The 20,273-nt window shown below is 48.9% G+C and overlaps 3 protein-coding genes across 5 annotated transcripts in view; 1 reads left to right on the forward strand and 2 right to left on the reverse strand.

The window, feature by feature from the left end:
- The window catches only part of ntmt1 (N-terminal Xaa-Pro-Lys N-methyltransferase 1), a 3,560-nt gene extending 2,476 nt beyond the window's left edge, over window positions 1–1,084 (forward strand). Inside the window, exons 3-5 of one of the 2 annotated variants that reach the window (XR_004020683.1) lie at window positions 1–40; window positions 150–734; window positions 928–1,084. The exon at window positions 1–40 is cut by the window's left edge and continues 213 nt beyond it. Coding sequence is in view for 1 of the 2 variants with exons in the window: in XM_030742704.1 (XP_030598564.1) it covers window positions 1–40; window positions 150–406 (297 nt within the window). In the remaining variant the exon portion in view is untranslated. Of the gene's footprint in view, window positions 41–149 lie in introns of both variants that reach the window. The other variant, XM_030742704.1, reaches the window with a different exon arrangement.
- Window positions 1,085–1,537: 453 nt separating this feature from the next.
- On the reverse strand, window positions 1,538–8,768 carry ndor1 (NADPH dependent diflavin oxidoreductase 1). Of its 2 annotated transcripts, XM_030742703.1 has the most exons (15): window positions 8,655–8,768; window positions 7,386–7,525; window positions 7,092–7,169; window positions 6,724–6,821; window positions 6,533–6,631; window positions 6,354–6,455; window positions 6,075–6,278; window positions 5,807–5,934; window positions 5,440–5,651; window positions 5,149–5,256; window positions 4,963–5,077; window positions 4,553–4,699; window positions 4,337–4,455; window positions 2,949–3,043; window positions 2,620–2,764 (listed from the first exon to the last, which is right to left on the reverse strand). In XM_030742703.1, exons 2-15 carry the CDS (start codon window positions 7,518–7,520, stop codon window positions 2,620–2,622), a joined length of 1,785 nt encoding a protein of 594 aa, XP_030598563.1. In that variant the 5' UTR covers window positions 7,521–7,525; window positions 8,655–8,768. The 2 variants fall into 2 exon arrangements, with proteins under 2 accessions (XP_030598562.1, XP_030598563.1); XM_030742702.1 differs by having other exon boundaries at window positions 1,538–2,764; window positions 7,386–8,751.
- Window positions 8,769–10,011: 1,243 nt separating this feature from the next.
- Window positions 10,012–19,136, reverse strand: fpgs (folylpolyglutamate synthase). The gene is made up of 15 exons (XM_030742541.1): window positions 18,976–19,136; window positions 16,346–16,474; window positions 16,210–16,263; window positions 15,120–15,184; window positions 14,628–14,742; window positions 14,233–14,310; window positions 14,054–14,115; window positions 12,830–12,932; window positions 12,672–12,749; window positions 12,448–12,595; window positions 12,124–12,207; window positions 11,902–12,052; window positions 11,726–11,801; window positions 11,582–11,648; window positions 10,012–10,978 (listed from the first exon to the last, which is right to left on the reverse strand). The coding sequence occupies exons 1-15, from the start codon at window positions 19,120–19,122 to the stop codon at window positions 10,602–10,604; spliced, it is 1,734 nt and encodes a 577-aa protein (XP_030598401.1). The 5' UTR covers window positions 19,123–19,136; the 3' UTR covers window positions 10,012–10,601.
- Between the last annotated feature and the right edge of the window lie 1,137 nt (window positions 19,137–20,273).

A 20,273-nucleotide genomic window follows, 5' to 3' on the forward strand; every position in this document is an offset into this window, starting at 1 on the left:
AGCGGGCGCTATGATGTCATCTGGATCCAGTGGGTCATTGGTGAGTGTGGCAGGGTAAACAGTGGCTAACATCAGGGTGAAAACAGAGACGACCTAAACAGTCGAATCCAAAGCGACATCATTTCCTTCCTTTTATTTCCCACCCTCAGGTCACCTGACAGACGACCACCTGGTGGACTTCCTGCGCCGCTGTCAGAAGGCGCTGCGGCCCAACGGTGTCATCGTCATCAAGGATAACGTGTCGTACGAGGGCGTGATCCCGGACGAGGTGGACAGCAGCGTGTGCCGCGACCTGAACATCGTCTGCAGCCTGGTGAGGAGAGCGGGCCTCCGCATCGTCCACCAGGAGCAACAAAAGAACTTCCCCAAGGAGCTGTACCAGGTCCACACGCTGGCCATCAGATAGAGGACGAGCGGCGAGGGGGCGGGGCTTTCATAGTCTGTTTTCCAGCGCGTGTTACTCTAACTCTGGGGTTTGTTGTCTGTTCTGGGGTCGCCCCCAGACTACGAACTGCAGCGTCAGCTGGAGATCGCTCCGGCATCAACAACAAACGTCACTTCCTGCATCGGGACTTTCTGAGCAGTTTTCCGCAGACGTCCACCGGACGCAGCTGCGCCGCCATCTCCCAAACACTGTCAGCTAACCGCCGTTTGTAGGCGGCAGGAGCGTTTGCTGCTTTTATATCGCCGAGTATTTTTAAAGAGATCGCTTTAGGAAAATGAGTGATGGACGGGTATGTTCTTTTTGGACATTTTATAAGGAAACTGCCCAAAAATAAATCAAACAGCGGATTAGCCAATAATTAAAAAGGATGTATTTATTGCAGCGCTCAGTTATTGATGTCTGTGGTTGAACGAGGCGCTTTAATCGTTTTTCTAACGTTCTCTTTAAGGTGTTTTTATATGTATGTGAATGGCTGTGTCCAGGTTACCGGGTTAGGAGCGATGGACAGGAGTAAAGAGCACCTCAGGCATGTGGTGGACCATGGCTCGGCAGGAGATGCTGGAAGTTGGTGTGCAGTGGGGGCGGAGTCAGTGCTGGAAGTTGTTTACCTCAGGAAAGCTTAAAGATAAAGGAAACTGAGACGGTGTCGTGTTTTTCTTTGCTCTGTTCACACTTTGAACTTCGATAGGAGCCGCTGATGTTAGCCACACTCATCCATCCTCCTCTTATCGGGGGCAGTCACAACAGTCATGCTTCATATTGTAAGGTAAAGACGCTACAATAATAACCAGTTAACCTAACCCCACTAACTTTGGACTGTGGGAGGAAACCCAGACATAGGAGAACATGCAAACCCCTCACAGAAAGGGCCAAGCTGGATTCGAACCCAGACCGTTTTGCTGCGAGGCAGCAGTGCTAACCACCACGCTGTCCTGCTGAACAGTATAATAGTTCCCCCCTGCAGAGTAGGAAATAATACAGCTGAACCTGCTGGACTGTGGCAGCGTTGGGTGGTACCTGTTGCAGCGTAGTATCAGCACATAGAACATTTGGGGTGGGCGAGGTGTGTTCAGGAACAGGAACTCTGGAGTCTTCAGATTGAGGCAGTTTATTGTGACATTAAAACACACTGATCCATTTTACTGTTTACAGCTTCTCAGTCGTACTTTAAGGCAGAGCAGTTCATTTGGTTTCATTTAAGTGCAATAAACACGGTGTTTTACAGATATGATTATGTGCATACAGCCCCTCTCAGAGTTTATCACAGGTCTGAAAGTTCACATAAATGCAGTTTTAACAGCGTGATCACAAACACGTTCCACACAATGAAGCGAACTGATGTAAATTTGTGCCGGACGGGTTCAAATACTTCACACAAGGAAACAAACTGCTTCAAGCTGCATCGTGAAACCACCGGCCGAGGTTCTCCCGATGCCGCTGACGGTCAGAAATATAGGCGGAGCTCACCGACGTTTCCACAGAGACGGGAGGAGAGCCGCCGCCTCGGCGCTGCTTCCTGCCGTCAGCTGTGTCTCCGGCTGTTAGCGGCGAGTTTCCGAGGCGACGGCTTTGACTCGTGTGTGATGTGAGTGCATCATTGCTGCTTCAGTACATTAAATAGTTTTTACTACCAGCTCAGCTCTCCTGGTTGAAGCTGCAGGTTTCATGTTACTGTATCAGGTGGGAGGCTCTGAGATGTGATGGTGATACTGAAACAGTGACTTTAAAGGTTTCATGTTGGTTAGTCACTGCTCATCAGTCCCACATTAAACAGGCTGAGCCCTCTCAGTGGACTCTGGAGCTGCGGGAGGCAAACAGAGTGAACCAAAGGAACTTCCTCAGGGGAACGTTTGAGATCTGATTTGTGTTTTTGCAGCAGGACAAAAGCAGCAGAAAGAATGAAGCAGCCACGAACGCCTCCATTTAACGCCTCTCTGGCTGCGTCCTCATAACGGCTGGCCGAGTTTCTACGGTACTTACTGTGCTGGAATGATGCAGATGAAGCTGAACCCGGAGGTTCCTGAATCTACAGAAAGTGAACTTCCTGGGGGGTAAAATGATCCCGGTGGGTTTTGGTTATTTCTTCTCACATGATGATCAAGAGTCCGTGTTAGAATGAGTTACTGCTGACAGCTGAAGGGTTCCCGGTTTGTGAGGCGGTTGAAGTCGACCAATCAGGACCACGTCTCGCTCTGAAACCGACCCGTCTTCTCCATGGCCGCCAGCATCTGCTCGGCTTCCTCGGCAGACGCGCCTCCCGCCTCCTGAAACGCCTCTTTGAGGGCGTCGCACACGCCGGCTGGCATCTGTTTCGCGTTGCTGCACAAAGAAGACCTAAAGTTTAGTCGGTAAATAAGCATCATGCTGTTTGTTTCTTAGCTTTACAGGATGACCTGTTCCAGCTTTATCTAAAGGTGGACTGAAGACAGCAGAGAAGCCTGTTGGACCAGGATCCACCCTGAGTGCTGGATTAGCAGCAGCAGTTTCGGGGCCTCAGACTCACCCGGCGATGTAAAAACAGGCGTTTTTATTGGCGATCAGGTCCCACAGGAGCTCGCCGCTCTCCCTCACACGGTGCTGCACGTACACCTTCTCCTCCTGCAGAGACAGAGTCACATGGAGCTAAACTGGGGCCATAAAGTTTGTTCAAAAAAAAAAAAAGTTTTGCAACTGAAAAAAAAAGATGTGAAACTAAAAAAAAATATTTCAAAACTACTTTTCAGATTCAAGGTTTTTTTTTTTGCACTTTCAAATTTTTTTTTCCGAGTTCAAACTTTTGGCCCTGTTTTGGCATGGGGGGGCGGAGCCTCAGATAACGGGGGTGTGGAATCGTGACTGACAGCTCAACACAGCGGCTGAACAACAGTCCCAGCTGTGGCATTCAGGGACCGTGGGAACTGGAAATGTCTAACGCAGCATTGATATTCTATATGTATGTGATTGGTTTTGAAAGATAACATGCTTCACCGATACAAGCAGCTTATATGAATACATGACTCGAATCTTGACAGATTTGCACAGCATTTTAAGCCCATGTTGGAGATTTCCCACGCTCTCAAAGTAACGCAGAAGCCTCGTTTTCATAGACTTATGCTCGTCTTCATCTGCGGGTGCTAGCAGTGATCAGGTAATAAAAAGAGATGGAGAGTGAGAGGGCCGCTTCCCCGGGTCCCTCATCTCCTCTTTCCCTTTGGAAGGGAAGGCAGTGACACGGTCCATGTCATGCTGTTTCTGTAAACTGCTCAGGTATCAACAGTGAATGTGTCTGTTTTCTCTCCATCTCTTTTTATTACCTGATCACTGCTAGCGCCCGCAGATGAAGACGAGCATAAGTCTATGAAAACGAGGCTTCTGCGTTACTTTGAGAGCATGGGAAATCTCCAACATGGGCTTAAAATGCTGTGCAAATCTGTCAAGATCATATTTTTTCCTCTGAGATTCGAGTCATGTATTCATATAAGCTGCTTGTATCAATGAAGCATGTTATCTTTCAAAACCAATCACATACATATAGAATATCAATGCTGCGTTAAAGACATTTCTAGTTCCCACGGTCCCTGAATGCCACAGCTGGGACTATGTTGTTCAGCTGCTGTGTTGAGCTGTCAGTCATGATTCCACACCCCCGTCATCTGAGGCTCCGCCCCCACGCCAAAACAGGGCCAAAACTTTGAACCTGCGAAAAAAAAATCTGAAAGTGCAAAAAAAACCTTGAATCTGAAAAGTAGTTTTGAAATTTTTTTTTAGTTTCACATCTTTTTTTCAGTAGGTGAAAACCTCTCAAACTCCTGGGTGTTCGCTTCCCTTTGCTACTGTTCGCACTGGCTGTTTAAATAAAGCTAAAACGTTTCCTGTATTTACTAACGGGGTTATGAGGAGCGAGTTTCTGACCTGGTCTCGAGAGAAGGCCGTGAAGAGTCTGAGACATCCAGCCTTCATCATCTCCTCCCACTCAGACCTGAAGTAGAAGTCTTTGGACTCGGAGCGGCAGCCGAAGAAGAGGACGTTCGCTGCAGAGCGGGGAGAGGAAGAAGAGAGGTCTTCATCACGTGAGGTCTGAGAAACGGCGTGAAGAGAGGAGGAAATTCATTCATTCGAACATCTCACCGGTTTTCCCGTCTGCAGTCCTCTCCTGTAACGCCGACCTGAAGGGGGCCACGCCCGTTCCAGGCCCCACCATGATGACCGGGGTCTCCTCCTCTGTGGGGAACTTCAGACTTCCCTTCTTCACCCAGAGAGGCACCAACACTTCCCCTGCAGCACAGATCACACAAGTACTTTAATGCCTTCATTATGAGGTCATTAGTCTAAACATCCAAACTGAAGTGCAGCTGAACTTTATTTAACGAAGCCACGCAGAGTTTACCTTCATACCACGAATACTTTCAGTTACAGGTCCTCAGAGTTTATGGGAGAGGTTCAAAACACGGAGCTTTGTGCTAACAGGAGTACTGAGCCCAGCATCAGTCTAATACACTGCTGGCTGCTCACAGTTAAGGTGAGATGTGATGGAGTACCTTGTGCAGGATCCAGAGAGGCTAACCAGGTGGAGCAGAGACCTTTTCGTGGTTTATACAGTTTGGTTTTGTAGCGGACCACAGCAACCAGGACCTGGATCCTGTCTGGGTGAGCCTGCAGGGGGACAGCTTCTTCATCATCTTCATAATAAACATTTTAAAGTCCAATGATGAAGAATGATCTACCTGCAGAGAGGAGGCGATGGAGAAGGACCGAGGCTGGATCTCAGGGAAAAGGTCCAGGAGGTGGTCCACTGTGAGCTCTGCTGTGGTGTGAGGGAAATCTGCCAAGACCTGCAGCAGCACGAAGAGCAAAGCAGAGTTAATACACGATGAAGACGTTTATTTATTAAAGCTTCTTTGAGGGGGAGCTGAACATGTTTGAATGCTCAGAGGTCACAATGAAATCAGAAAAAACAAGAAGCTTCTAATAAAAGCTGCTAAGCCCCGCCCTAACCCCGCCCCTTCAGCGCTCACCTCCAGCGCGGTGCGTCGGGGTCGGTTGCAGTAGCTGTGCAGCTCGTCCTGGCCCTCCGCTGAGCTGAACTCGGCCAGCTTCTCGCGCTCCAGCTCGTTCGTGGCGAAGGTGGACAGCAGCTCGAAGAAGGAGCGGCGAGGCACAGCGGCAATGTCCAGGTAGCTCTCCACCAGGTGGCGCACAGTGCAGGGCTGAGGAAGCCTGGCAGGGACTGAGAGGATGGCTCATAATTTTTTTTTAGGGCCGGACTAATCACCATGGCTACGTCCATCATTTATATACAGGCTGTAGAGCCTGCCACATTCAGAGGTCAGACTCATAAGAAGGAGAGGAGCGCATTGATTAGAGGAGACATTTAAGATTTACCTGCAGCGTTGTCTGTGGGCCGGAGGGTGAACCTGGCCTCCGGGTCCAGTCTGAGTAACTGACAGAACTGCTGCACGTCCTCAGGAGCGTTACAGGGACGCATCATCACCACGTCACCGGCAGCAAACCTGCACAACAACATCACAGCTGAGACAGCTGCAGACCGACGAGGCTCACTGCTCCGAAAACACACAAAAGTCTCCAAAATACCAAAACACAGGGTCGCATTCAGAGCCGATCATTATCCCCAGAAATCAGTGTTACATACTCAATGTTGGACCCAGTGATGTCAAACTCAATGTGTCTGATGTCCTGAAAGTGCGACGGCTCCGTCACCCTCCTGCTGAACACCATCCTGGCAGGAAACGGGTGAGTCGGGGAGGGGACGCTTTGCTCTGTGGGAATCCTCAGCCGGTCCTCCGTCTTCTCTCCCACAGCGTCCAGGAAGTGGAATGTGTAGGTTGGAGGAAGTCTACCAAAGAAGCCAGAACAAACCTTCAAATGAAACGTCGGCCCTCTCAGAACGAGACGCGGAGCGGATACTCACGGCTCGTCGTCCCTCAGCGGGATCACGTCGGACAGATACGGGTACAGAGCCGACACTTTCTCCCAAAACGAAGCGAGCCAGGGGTCGATCACAGCGTCCGCCCTGCGTCAAACACACCGTCAGCTCAGCACACGAGCAACAAATCCTCCGCCATCCTCATCTTCACAGGTGCGTCTTACCCCAGGTCGTGCTGGTCGTCAGCCAGCCCCACGGGCAGCAGCACGCAGGCTCCGAGCTGCAGCAGGCGCTTATGGAGCTTCTTGGCCACGAAGTTGAACCTGCGGCACAAAATCACACCCTCTTCAACAAAAACCCAACGAGTCACTTTGGACTGAAGGTGACAAAAGCCAGTGTGGAAACCTGGACTGACTTTGGATAGGAGGAGTCCCCCAGGCCCAGGACGGCGCAGTCCAGCCGACTCAGAGAGCCGACAGGTAGAGACTTCTTAAAGAGGAACCGCCAGAAATTCTGGGAAACGAGCAGGAAACAAAAAGCAGGTCAGACGCCGTTAACAGTTTTCATGTTGCAATATGACGGCCTGTACGTCGAGTCTTCTTCCAGGAAGAAGAGCAGGAAATGTTTAGAAGCTGGGAGATCAGCGGGGCCCAAACTTCTGGTTAATGTCAAATGGGAAAAACTGGAAGTCAAACAGTAACTGTGCTTAAAATAATCAAGAAATGCTTCAGCTCAGTGGTTTTTCATTTCTAGATCATCTTTCTGTCTTTCCAGTTTTCTTACCTTCATGTTGTCGGGGGGGTCTCCCTGACCGGTGGTGGAGCAAACAAAGACGACCAGAGACTCTGAGATCAGGTCGGCCTGATGGACAAATAAGATACAATGTTGCTCTGAGCACTCTCAGCTCCGCGCACTCAGGCAGCAGCTGAGACAGGATCAGCTCTGGGACTAAAGCTGGAAACATGTGACACACTGACGGGGAGAAAACATTTACTCCACATTTATCATGAAAACTTCACCCCACCACCACCGTGACCTCCGCTGCTCTGAGTGTGTTGAAGACGGCGTCTCACTCACCACGTTGTAGCCATCCAGAGGCGACGCTCTCACCTGCAGCCGCCGTCTCCGCGCCTGCCGGGCGAGCCTCTGCGCCGTGTCCTGAGCCGTCCCGGTCTGACTCCCGTACAGGACGAGCAGAGCGGGATTCGACATGACGGCTGACAGAAACACAAGAAGAGAAACTCGACACGTTTTGGACATAAGCAGCAAAAAAGAAGAAGCCTCAGAGACTAAATTAAGCAAAGCGTTTGAGAGGCGGATACAGCTGCTCTGAGGGTTTAAACCAAACAACAAAAACCCAGTTTCACAATAAAATCCCAACAGCTTTTCCTAAAGTTGTGCCATATTAAGGTCGTCATAAAACCTGCTGCAGCCCAAACATGAGCTCAGGCCTCAGGAGGTTAAAGCTGCCTTAACTCTGTTTTCCCTCAGCTTGATGTTCTGATGAGCTCAAACATTCACATTTAATATTTCATGTCCATAAAATCAGTTCTGGTAACCGGGGACTGGGCTGCCAGAACCTCCACAAAGCATGTGATCCCACCATGTGGCTCCTTCAGGCTACACCCAGCCTCCGAGCCTGAGTTTCCATCATCTCAGGGTTAATAAGCCAACAGGTGGAGCAGCTTTCTCCTGTTTATATGTAAACAGGTGAAGCTCTGAGTGAACAGAAGGTGTCCCACTCTGGTGGAGGATAAAGTTTTATTCTAGAACAGATACTAGAAGAAATAATGCGCACAGAGAGAGGATGTGAGGCTGATCCAGCAGGTGGAAACTAAAGAAAGCAGAGCTCTGATGTGAATCTGAGTCACTACAGTAAATACAATCAACTCAAACAATAGAAACTACAAGGTGACTTTAATGCTCACTATATGACTTTCAGCCTTCTGGCTGTGAGTCTGTCTCTGCACGCGGACACACACCTGTGTGATAAATCACTCTTCAAACAGGAAGTGTTGCCTAACAATTAATTAGTGATACATTAATATTTTACTCAGAAAAGTCTGTTTGCGCATAAATCTCTTTATTTCTGTCACAATAAGAAGCTTCTTCAAGACAAGCAGAGATATCTCAGCTGCTTTTACAGTGATTACTATAATGAAATTATTAAAATAAAACAGTTAAACGCTTAAATTAGCAGGTGAGCTTCACTGAGGACTGCTAGCTAGCTGCTAGCATGCTAGCTAACGGGCTGATAAGAATCTGGTCCGCTATTTTTGTTCGTTTTTATTTTTCTCGTGTATAAATCACATTTATGACCGGAAACAGAGAAACCAAACCACTCACCGCTGCTGTCTTCGCCAACTATCACCTAGAAACTTATAAAAATGGACAAAATAAACCCTGAAGGAGCCGAGCAGCAGCTGCTCATGCTGACCCTCAACGCCGCACGTCACTGCATGCGCGCGCTGTGATTGGCTCACAGACCGACGCTGCGTTTAGGGTACCGCCAGAAAATTGGAGATTATACTGTCTATATAAAAATGCGTTCACAAAAAAACTTTTGCTGCTTTTTCCCCCCCGTTTTTAACATCATTCTTGATTAAAACGTGCGTTTTATTAGTAGAAGAGATTAAATTATTTTTCCTGGTATAAGAACCGCTTGAATTTTTACTAATTTGCCTCCTATTTGATTAAGATTAAGATTAAGATAGTGTTTATTTGTCACATGCACAGTTATACACAGTACAATGCACAGTGAAATGTATTTTGAGCCTAAAACTAATGCTTCAAGCACATTTTCATAGACTTTACTGCCTTATCTGATATGTGTATTCATTATGTCTGAGCCCAAAATCTAATTATTCCAGTCTACAGGGTTCAGTGTTGCCTCAATAAGAGATTTATTACATTGAATGCAGACAAAAAGCAGACTGTCTCCATCTGCTGGTCAATTAGACTTACTGCAAACCAGATCATTCCTTCCGCTTGAGCCACTACAAATGTTCTGTAGAAAGGCACAAACATGCATTTGTTGAATATTCAGCTGATCAGTTTGAGTTTCCATCTTAGAGCTGAACCCTGTGGGAGTTTCCAACCCGGAGAACAACCGATGGTCTGATCCCAGTTTCTGTGTCCTCCTCAGGCACATCATCCTCTGATTGGCCCTGTCAAAAGGCAGCTGTCTGACCAGCCTACCCTGATCATAATGCAGTCTGATAGTCTGTATATTGTAGGTAAAGACCCTGTTTATTGTGATTTGGGACTATATAAATATAATAAAATAGATATTTGTTGATAAGTTCAAATACATAACTGACTCACTCAGTGTATAAAATAAATTGCTAAATATGTTAAACACTTAATATTTTCACAATAAGGAAAAAATGTTTGCTAAACAGAAGGAAACCCGGAGTCAGCTGTAGCGTTCCTGAAAGCTTAAACACTCGTGTCTGTGGGTCTCAGCTCCTCTGGAGATCTCAGGGATCTGAGACGTAGCTCAGCTGTTTAATGCCGGATGCTGCTCGTTGCTTAAAGCGCCCCCTGCTGCTCCACTGGCTGACTCACAGCCAGTTACAGCAGGATTAATGAGAAGTCTGTAATCCTGAGTGTGAACATCCAGCAGACAGGAAGTAAGGAGAACTGTGGAGCATCATAAAGAGAGCAGCTCGGTAACAGCTCAGTGGTGTCTGGGTAAATAGAGTCACGTGCAGGAAGAGAGCAGAGTCATGTTTAAAGATTTTTATTGCTGATGGCGCTGCAGAGACGGGATCGTGTCTGTGACACTTCCTGTCAGCTGATAGGGGAGAAACCACAGTGTTAAACTACGGTTGGCACAACGTCTACATGAATACGGGGCTGAGGTCTGAAGGAGCAGCAGTGAAGTTCAGGGGACATGAACACATGAGTGAAGTTTATTCTGAGTCTGCACGGCTGAAGGATTTCCCCTCTGAGCTCCAAATCCAGCCGCACGCATCAGGCTCATCAGGTAAAGTGAAGTTAAGGCCAGAAACATTACAGTGGGTTTAAACTGAGTGACACAATCAAGGAAAATTTAAACATCATCTCTGAAATCGTTAAACGTTCATAATCAGAAACATTTAGTGTCGTTTCAGCAGCTCAGCTCTGCAGTTCATGTAAACACACCTGCTTTCAGGTAGGACTGAAGGTGCACCTGTGGAGCACCTGTGACCCTCTGTAAGGCTCAGGGTGAAGCTGGAGCTGCCTGATCGGTACCTGATCCAGACATGTTAAAAACCCCCCGCCCCCCCCAGTATAAATATATGCAAACAGTTACTTAGAGGAAGCTGGGTCCAGGTGTTTGAGAGCTCCTCCCACCAGGTGGAGGCTTCCAGTGATGAGGACGTGGATCTCGGTCGCTTCGCGGAGAGCGGCGGCTTTGGCCACGACGCTCGGTTTAACCGGCAGAGTCGTCTCGGCCGGGTTAACCAGCACAGAGTCCCTGCCCTGCGTGATCCACTGCAGGGCGCTGAGGATGCACGGGAACACCAGGGTGTCGCCTCTGTTGTCAGGGAAACGGGACAGGCCGTCCTCGATCAGCAGCCGGGCGCCTTCGTCATCGCCCGGGCGGTTATGGAGGCGCCAGCTCCTCTCGTTGTCCAAGCAGCGAGTCAGCATGTTCTCCACGGACACGTTGAAGTTCTGCTGGTCTGAGAGGGAAACACAGAAACCTTTGAGTCAAAGACTTCCTGCAGTCTGCCCTCTGACCTCGCCCCCCCGCCCTCAGGAAACACCTCAGCTCTGCGTAGCTATGGAGGTGACAAAAGCCAGTGTGAAAACCTGGTGTTATCAGCTCAGCTCCATCGGTCTGAGGATCGAATGTTGAACTGGGTCATCGAGCTCCAAACTAGGGTGCCCTGGTTTATGGGCACCTTTATGGAGGCTGGTTCCACAGAGAACCCATGCTGTGCACTCAGGTGAGCTCGACCATAGCTACCCATCATCCCTCAAACTCCCGCACGAGCTCAGGCTCCTTCCCCACCAGACAGCTGACCTCTATGAACTTAAAGATCAGTTTAAGCAGTCAGAGGTTGGACCACCAGGACCTGCTGCCACAGTGACCCCCCCCAGGTTAAAGCACGGCCAGCGGGCCTGCCTCCATGCTGGGACCCCGGTATCAGGGGCCTGGCTGATGCTTCTTAGGTCTTTTAAAGGTAATTTCTCAAAATCTATATGAAACAATCATTTAAATAATGTAAATTTAGCCTGAAGAAACTACAGAAAAAGTTTATCGTCCTTTCCAAAAAACTCACCTGCGTTACAGGAAGCAATGGCTTCAGTGATGTTTGGGCAAAACACAGCGAAGTCAAAGTGACACGCCTGAAAGGAAACAGAGGAGTGATGTTCAGGTCTCCTCTACACCAACACCTGCATACAGCCAGCAGAAGGTGACTCACCACCAGCAGTTTCAGCATGGCAGCCGAGTCTCTCTCTCCTGTGGCGTTGAACAGCAGGACTCTGGCCACAGGGCCACTGAACACAAACACAGAGGCGTCCAATCAGCTGCTAATGTTCCCTCAGGAGCACTTCCTGGATATAAAGTCTGCCTGAGGTGTCAGCAGGCGCTGCTCACCTGGCGTTCCTCTCGTGCTGAGCCGCCGTCTCTCTGAACCACTGAACACAGGCCTGCATGCTGCGCATGGTGTGAGCTCCATCCAGGAAGTAGGTGACCTCTCCGTGTTTCAGGGTCTGGGTCCTGCCGGCCCACACGGTGTCTGCCAGGCCTGTAGAAACACAGTCGCTGTTACCTGATAACGGGGTGGAACTGGTGGCTGACTGGCTCTGCAGGACTCACCTTTCACCATCATGGGGCTGGGACTGAAGGCAGCTGCCTGAAGAGTACCGCCGTCTTTAACTGTGGTGGAGGGGAAGCTGTCACCTGCTGAGAGAGGACAGGCTCCTGTTAAATACTGCTGTCTGCACCTCACACGTGACATCACCCCACTGATGTAAGCGAGTCAGCCGGTCACACTGATGAGTGTAAACTGACCGGCTGACTGATTAAATCAGCGCTCAGCTCAGGATCTGTGTGAAATGATGCTCCAGCATTTCCCCATGATTACAAGGCTCACACACAATATCCATAACTTTGGGATTTATGCTCAAATGTCAGTCACACCTGGCAGGCACCTCCGCTGCAGCCAGGCGTGACTCAGCTGCAGGGCGAGGGAGGCGTTGGAGCGCTGGTGCTGCCCCGCCAGGCCCAGGCGCAGAGGTTCACAGTCTGCCTGGTAGTCCTCCAGCTGTGGACACACCCACAGCGGGCACTGCAACGACAGGTCGGAGCACGTTTTATAAAACTGAACTTCTCGTTGCTGAACGGTCTGAGCGTTAGGATCTTACTCCGATCTCTTTGGCCCGCTGCTCCAGCACAGGCATCGCCCCCTCCGGCTGTCTGACGGTGAAGGCAGGAACTGCAGGCTGCAAACGCACAACGATGCACAGTTAGGAAACAGACACTGAATACAAAATCACGCGTTCACTCTGAACCACCGACACACCTTGAAGATGCCTCCTTTCTGCCAGGCGATCTTCTCGATGGTGTCTCCAAGAATCTGGGTGTGGTCTATGCCCAGGGAGGAGACGCCGCACACCCACGGCCTCCTGCCGAGCGCACAGGAGGAGAAATGCTGGTTAGAAGCACCTCTGACGCAACTATGAAGTGTTTTTATTCCACCTCATGAAAGATGGACTTTCTGGGTCTGAAAAGTAAAGCTCATTGGGCCTGAAACCTGACCAGCAGGGGGCGACCTGAGCTCCTTTATGCTCCAGGTGCTGTTGGAGGTCTGAGGCACCCACCTCTGAATTAGGACAGAGTGCACGTGTCCCCTCTGGGCTCGCTGCACTTGCATGTGTTGTTCAGATCTAATGAAGCGTGTGCACAAAACTGTGCACGTTTGCATTTCTTATCAAAACACGGGAGCAAATCACCCGCATGACTGCGCACACTCCCAGAGCCAGCAGTTCAACAAGGAAGTGTGTGCAGAGGTCCTGATGGAGGAACACAGTTATGAAGGTAGATTCTGACAGTTCAGGGATAAATCTGATGATTTTCTGTATTATTCTTATTGTCCAGCTCTTAATGCTGACTGCATCCTACTAGGAAGTATGTGACTGTATGACAAGCCTGCAGGTCTTTCATGTGTGTCACAGGGGTCGCACCAGCTGACCTCTCCTTCGTTACCGTGAACACGCTTCCTTCCAGAATGACTCCGGAGCACCAAACGTGCAGGAATAATCAGGGAACCTCCAGGGCTGAAAGATGAAGCTAACGGCCAACTGAACAAAAGGCGAGTCAGTTCCCAGACTCCCACGTTAAAATCCATCCACACGAAATACCAAAGATGGCTGAAGCCTCTGATGTCATCCACTGGTCTGTGATGGTGCAGTTAAACACACAGCAGCCATATTTGTCAGATAATTACATTAACGATGCTCCAAAAGGCACAAACAGCACCAACATGGTCCAGTTCAGCGACAGCAGCTACAGACATCTGTCAATCAAAAAGGCCACGCCCCTAATAGGATTGTGTCTGTGTGATGCACCCATACAGTTTTCAGTCTCATCTAATTATGGCTGCAGACAAACAGGTGACGCGGGCACGACGGCGGCTACGCTCACCTTTAAAAAGCGTCTGTAAACTCAGCTGCAGTTTAATATTGAAGGACAGCTTTAAACTCTGAAATATTACACGTGTGCCAAAGTTCAGCGTGTTTAATCTCACCTTATGATGTTGGTGCAGTCGTACGCTCCGCCGATGCCGACTTCGATCACAGCTACATCCACCTGAGCAAAGAGAGGAGCCGCAGAGACCCGATCAGAGGATTCATCTCTACTCTTCAGACGCTGCTACACCTGCTGTCTGCAGGTAAAGCACCTGAAGAGCATCACAGTGCTGTTTACCTTCTCTTGGAGGAAGATGTGGAAGGCCAGGATGGTGAGGAAACGGAAATATGCCGGCATCGAGCCTCCGTGGGCCTCCTGAGGAGATCGAAGAGAGACAGTAAAGACTGCCCGATCACCCCCCCACCCCGGGCTCCCTGCCAAGGTCATTACAGATAACTGACCCACTGTGCTTCACACAATCATCATCTGATTCTGTGGGAAATGCTGCAGCTGACAAGCTGATCACGTGACAACACGCACCGTCAGTCACATGAAGCTCACGCTCTCCTGACCCGAGGGGGCTCATTTAAACTAAACTCAATTACAACCTGTGACACTGGACACACACACACACACACACACACACACACACACACACACACACACACACACAGTCCCGTTTTCAGACTCACCTTCGTTTCATCGAGTCGTCCGTAAACCTGCCAGAAGTATTTAGTGAAGAGCTCCTTCCCGATGGGCTGCCCGTTGATCCGGATCCTCTCCCTGACTTGGACCAGATGTGGAGAGCTGCAGGTTCAGACACACTGACCTTCAATATGACAGCTGATGTAACAGCTGCAATAAAAGGTTATGCAATGTAACTGAAAACAGCTGCAGGTGAGTCTGTATCAGTGATCCTCCTTTAATTTTGCTCCTGCACTGGCAGAGACAGACCTCAGCTGTGTGTTCATGCAGGCTCATACAGATGTGCATTAACACGTGGATGTGGCGCACACTGACCAGCAAGGACAGAGCGAGTCAGGCCTGCCTTTCATTTACGTTGGGGCAGTGAACGCAGCATCTGCACAGCTGTTACTCTGCATTTTATTTAATCGTGTGCTACGAAACCTTTAACCTGATGAGACGCGTGTTTTAAGGCGAGTCCCTGAAACACCTGAGTTTACCTGTAAAATCCTGTGTGGAAGCCATGATTTCTTAAGATCTGCTCGGTGAACGCGCACGTCGAGCCCTGAAACACAAACAGTGTTGGGTTTGTAAATGGTGATGTAACAGATTCATGTGGTAAACTTCCTCTGTGAAACAAAGTGTGAAGCCTGAGAGCACCCCCGCCTCACCTGGTTAATGAATAAACATCTGCCCACATGTTTGTCTGACCCTCTGCTCTCAGGTTACACAACGAGAGCGCAGAGCCGAAGGTAAACAGACGCTCGGCTCTGCGGGCCGGATCTCAGACCCAGAGCGAGTCGTCACATGTTGGTGACGCGTCTGCAGGTCGTTTAATTATTAACAGGTGTGACAGATGTGGCAGGTGAACATTAGAAACCTCAGAAACACAGAACAATACTACTCAAATGGAAGACAGCTCAACCCCCCCACTGTAAACACTGCGTGGCTCTTCTGAACAGTTTACACTCACTTTCCATCCACTGCTAGTGGTGGCTAGACAGACTAATTTTCCCTCTGTACCAGATTAGCTGCCATTATTATTTATTGACCCTTTTTTCTCTCTTAATTTTATCTTCCCCTGGAGGACCCCTCTGCTTCCCTTTTTGTTTCTCTTTCCTCTTTACACACATATTTACATAACACGATGGAAACATCAATGCTGACATGCTTAATTTGTAGAAGTGGTGGTTATTTTATCTTATTTATTTTCTCTGTTAGCCTGTGGTGAGCGGAGTCTTCTTTATGCCTTATATAAAGAAAGTTGTGCAGTCTGGCTGTGCTTAAAATCTAATAAAGTTTGAAAAGAAAAAAAAGGTTTTATTTTATCATATTAACTTTATTGAGCTCATGTGTTTTACTTTATTTAACTTTGTGCCTCGTTGAGCTCCATTTATTTTTAGGAGAAGTTATGATTTCACAGGATTTTACTCAGAGCAGGTTTGAGGTTCTGAGTGAGTACAGAGTCAGCATCAGTCAGGTATGAGAGGACCGAAGCACCGCTGTGACTGCGGATCAACCCAAACTTTATTTAAACAGACGCCCCGCCCCCATCCCGCCCGATTAAACTCAAAGAGTCTCTCGGCTCACCTTGCCCTTTGTCCCCGTCACGTGGATGATATTGAGATGGTCGAGTTCGTTCACCTTTGACACAAACACACAGGTGTGGGTCAGATAACAGCGATGACATCACTGTAATGCTGTGCGTGATCCTTGATTGGCTCACCGTGAGGCCGGCTCGCTCCAGGAAGCCTCCCATGGCGTTCAGCTGCAGCTGAGGGTTGCTGCGCTCTCGCCGTACCTGCTCCAAGGCGGCGGCGTTCGTCTGCAGCGTGTTCAGGGTGCAAATGGCGTCCTGAGGGGGAGAAAAGAGAAGTGCTGAAAAAGGACCAAATGGACTGTAATCTGCTGGGTTTCTGCACGAGCTGATGAGAATCCGTCCGATTTAAACCGACACTTTTGCACGAGGAGAGTCGAGATCAGCGGTGTCAGGGGAGGCCTGATGCCCCCCCGGGGCTGCCTCTGAGGCAAAGCTGAAATGAACCCTCAATAACATGATTTTAGCATTAAAATGCAGATAAAAGTCTTTCAGAGCCTGTGTGGGCCTCTTAAATGTGAAGAAAAGTGGTGGTGAGAGCCTCGCTCTCACCGTCAGATTACATCAGGTCCCTCAGACCGACCGCAGTCAAAGATGCTGTGTATCATTACTGCTGTATGACTGAGATATTACCAGTGTTGTATACTTGATACATATTCACACAAACGTGACGACGTCCGTCATCCATCAGAGTCACATGCCTGAAACCTTTAATCAGAGCTGGACGGTCCTCAGAGCTCGTTAGGACTTAAAGCAGATCTTTGATGCTGACCTGCTCCGTCTCCACGCTGATCAGGAATCAATAAGGTAATCAGACCTGTAAGCAGAACTGATCACGGCTTTGGGATCCAAATCTTATCAGTTAAACTTTGTGAGGAACCGTCTCAGGAATTCATTAATGTCAATGGACAAACAAACACCTGTGCGTGCAGGTAAGCCCCTCCCCCTGCACGCTGAGTGGAGTGGGCAGCAGCCACACTAACATTTTCAAACTCGGCACTGAGCTCAATCAAGACGCCAACGACTGATCTGCCGAGTCTGCAGCAGAGAAACGAGGCGGGCAGAGATTTTTAGATCATCCAAACACTAAATGTTTTCTGCTAACGAGGCTCGACTTCACTCAGATACAGACACATGGATTCATCCGCTGCTGAAAATAGTCCCAAAACAAGAGCTTAGTTCCTCCTGAGTGCAGCTGGCACAGAGCTGCAGGGCTCTGCTGTCTGACAGCATCAGCACCAACAGCAGCTCCAGCCTTCCTTTAACATGACAGAACAATCCTAAAATAACCAGGACACAGCTCACCATTCCTCTCACCCTGCCCAGCCTTCCTCCATAACAACATCACTGGCTGCAGGCTGAGAGCACTGATCACCTTTTACAGCAGGTATGCACCCATCCACCTCCAACACACGTGTGTAAGACTCCACCCACTGCTTTCTTAGAAAAGCTGTTTCTTCCGTGTCATTTCCTTTTCACTGGTGCGTGTAAATGAGGGGCCATCTCGAGGGGGTCAGCTTTACTGGCCGGTCCGAAGGAAGAGCTCTGAAAAGGAGGGGTGGAGGAGCTCCAACAGTTTACAGCAGCAAGAAGCAAAGAAAGACGAGGACCAACGAGGAGCTGCAGCCGCAGGAGACCCTTAACAGCTCAGGTGTAGTTACAGGTGTGTTTCTGCTTCTAGCCTGACACACCAGAGGGCGTGACCCCAGGGAGCCGGGTCAGGCACGCGAAGAGCGGGAACGGGTTCGGCTGGAATTCAGCGTTCTGAACCTCAAAGATGGCGACGGGTGGAAAACACCAGATTTACATGTTGAACATGAACTCCGCCCTCAGACTGTTCCTCCATCACTGCTTTACTTTATAAACTTAAAAACAAATCAAATGCATTTCTTTTAAAAACCAGGAAGTGACGTCACAGCAGCTGTTTCTTCATCCTCTGATGAAAAGTTCATTTTAGGGTTTTTATTGAGATTTGCAGCAGGCAGACACATAAAGAACCTTATTGAATATCTGATGAAAAGCATGTTTACCATTACTTAAACAGCCCTAATTCTCACCTGACCTGTGACCTCCGTAAACACTGTCCTCAGGAGTTTATTGGGCCAATCAGTAAATCAAAGTCTTGGTCGTTACAGTCACAGAGGAGGATAAACCGGGCATGCTCCATCCACCCTGGGCTCCTCAGGCTTCATAACAGCAACACTGCCATCCTTTATATACAGTCTACAATCTCATTGTACATCCTGTATAATGACAATAAAGGCATGCTATTCTATTCTATTCTAAGTGCCAGCGAAAGATGATGTTGTTGCAGTAATAAGAAACTCATTCATTCACGCACTGAGTCTGCAGACCGTCTCTGACACTTTACGGACCAAATGCTGGAGAATAATCATATTTCCTGAGCCTGATCAGCCCTGAAACTATGGAGAAGTCCCTGCTAGGGGAAAAAACGACGCACCTGAGTTTATGCCGTCAGGTGAGGCTGGCACGAGTCAAACTAGCACTGCAGCACAGAAATCCCGAAGCATGTGCCGGTGCCTGATACGGTTACACTCTCACTGCGAGCTGCCCACGCTAACTTTAATAATAGCACAGAGTTGGAGCAGCCCGCCGCTCCGTCCTGCCCGCACAGCCGTGTGCTCCTGTCAGCCATGTTTAATAAACATAAAACTGTCTCCAAACTTTCTGAGCGCAGCTCCGAAGCGCTGAGCTAGCCTGTTAGCAGCCGGTCGGAGGGCGGCGGCGGCGGCGCCTACCTGGTACTCCATCCCCGGGATCTGCGGAGCCGTCTTCGTGCTGCAGTACCTGCCTGAAAGACCCGCCAAACTGGTTGCCCGATCCCGCCAAGCGACCCGCGCCGCGCGGCCGGAGCCCCGCCGCAACACGCGCGACATGCAGAGCATCGTGGCACGTTCATAGGAAGCGGCGACCAAATATGGGAGGCTCCTTTTCAAGCGTAATGACGTCAGGACGCGCCCCCGTTACTTTAAAAAAAAAAAAAAAGGTTTTTGTGAAAATACAAATAAATACTCGAATATAATAATTATTATTATTGACAATAATAATAAAAATACAAATGTATAATATGTATAATAAGTACGCAGTATATATATAAAATCACTGGGAGTGAGCAGGACAGGATTAGAAATGAGCTGCTCAGAGGTTCAGCTCAGGCATGGAGGCAGGAGGAACAGAGGAAGACCTCAGAGGAGGTCCATGGATGCAGTGAAGGAGGACATGCAGAGGGTTGGTGTGACAGAGGAGGATGCTGGGATAGGGTGAGATGGAGTCATATAATACAACACGTTCTCACTCCTGACTCATCACATCGTCAGTCATCAACGTGGGGAGAGCGCTGTAGCTCTCAGTGAGGGCACAATGCACGCTGATAAGTGACACAGAGGGACCCTGACCAAGTGTGGACACTTGGTCAGGGTCCCTCTGTCGGTCCCTCTGTCCACACATGTGACACACATGTGACGAGTGAGGAGTGAGAGGTGGTTTATGGAAACATGCTGAGAGCATGCTGTGGATGTTTGTCTCTGTGTATAAAGGATAACATCCCGGCCCCTCTGACACTGATGGTTAAAGAAGATTGTTTGTCTCCAAACAGCAGGAACTGATTTTTGTGCCGGTAAATGTACAATAAATCCTTAAACAGAAATATCCTGACGGGATAATCCTGTTAAAGGAACGCTGTCCTAGTTAAAGGCATAAAGGGGTAAAGGCAATAAGAGTAAAGAGACTAAAGTGAAAAAGGTGAACTCCAAAATGCTAAATGAGATTTACCTTCATTAATAATCATTAATAATTAGCACTGAGCTTTAATTTATGAAGCAACTGTTTAGGCAGAATGAACCAAATCAATCGGCACAGTCTTTTTGGAGCAACATGGAGTAACAGTCCCCGAGGCCTGAATTACCTTTGATAATGAAAATATTCACGTCTGGAATATGTGCTGAAAACGGGAATCTGGGCTTTCCTGAAAACCTTTCTGGGTTTCATACAGAAATGCAGGTAAAACAGGTGTAATATGATGGCTGAAGCTGAAATC

Source organism: Archocentrus centrarchus, chromosome 12, assembly GCF_007364275.1.
Source record: "Archocentrus centrarchus isolate MPI-CPG fArcCen1 chromosome 12, fArcCen1, whole genome shotgun sequence".
Taxonomy (NCBI): domain Eukaryota; kingdom Metazoa; phylum Chordata; class Actinopteri; order Cichliformes; family Cichlidae; genus Archocentrus; species Archocentrus centrarchus.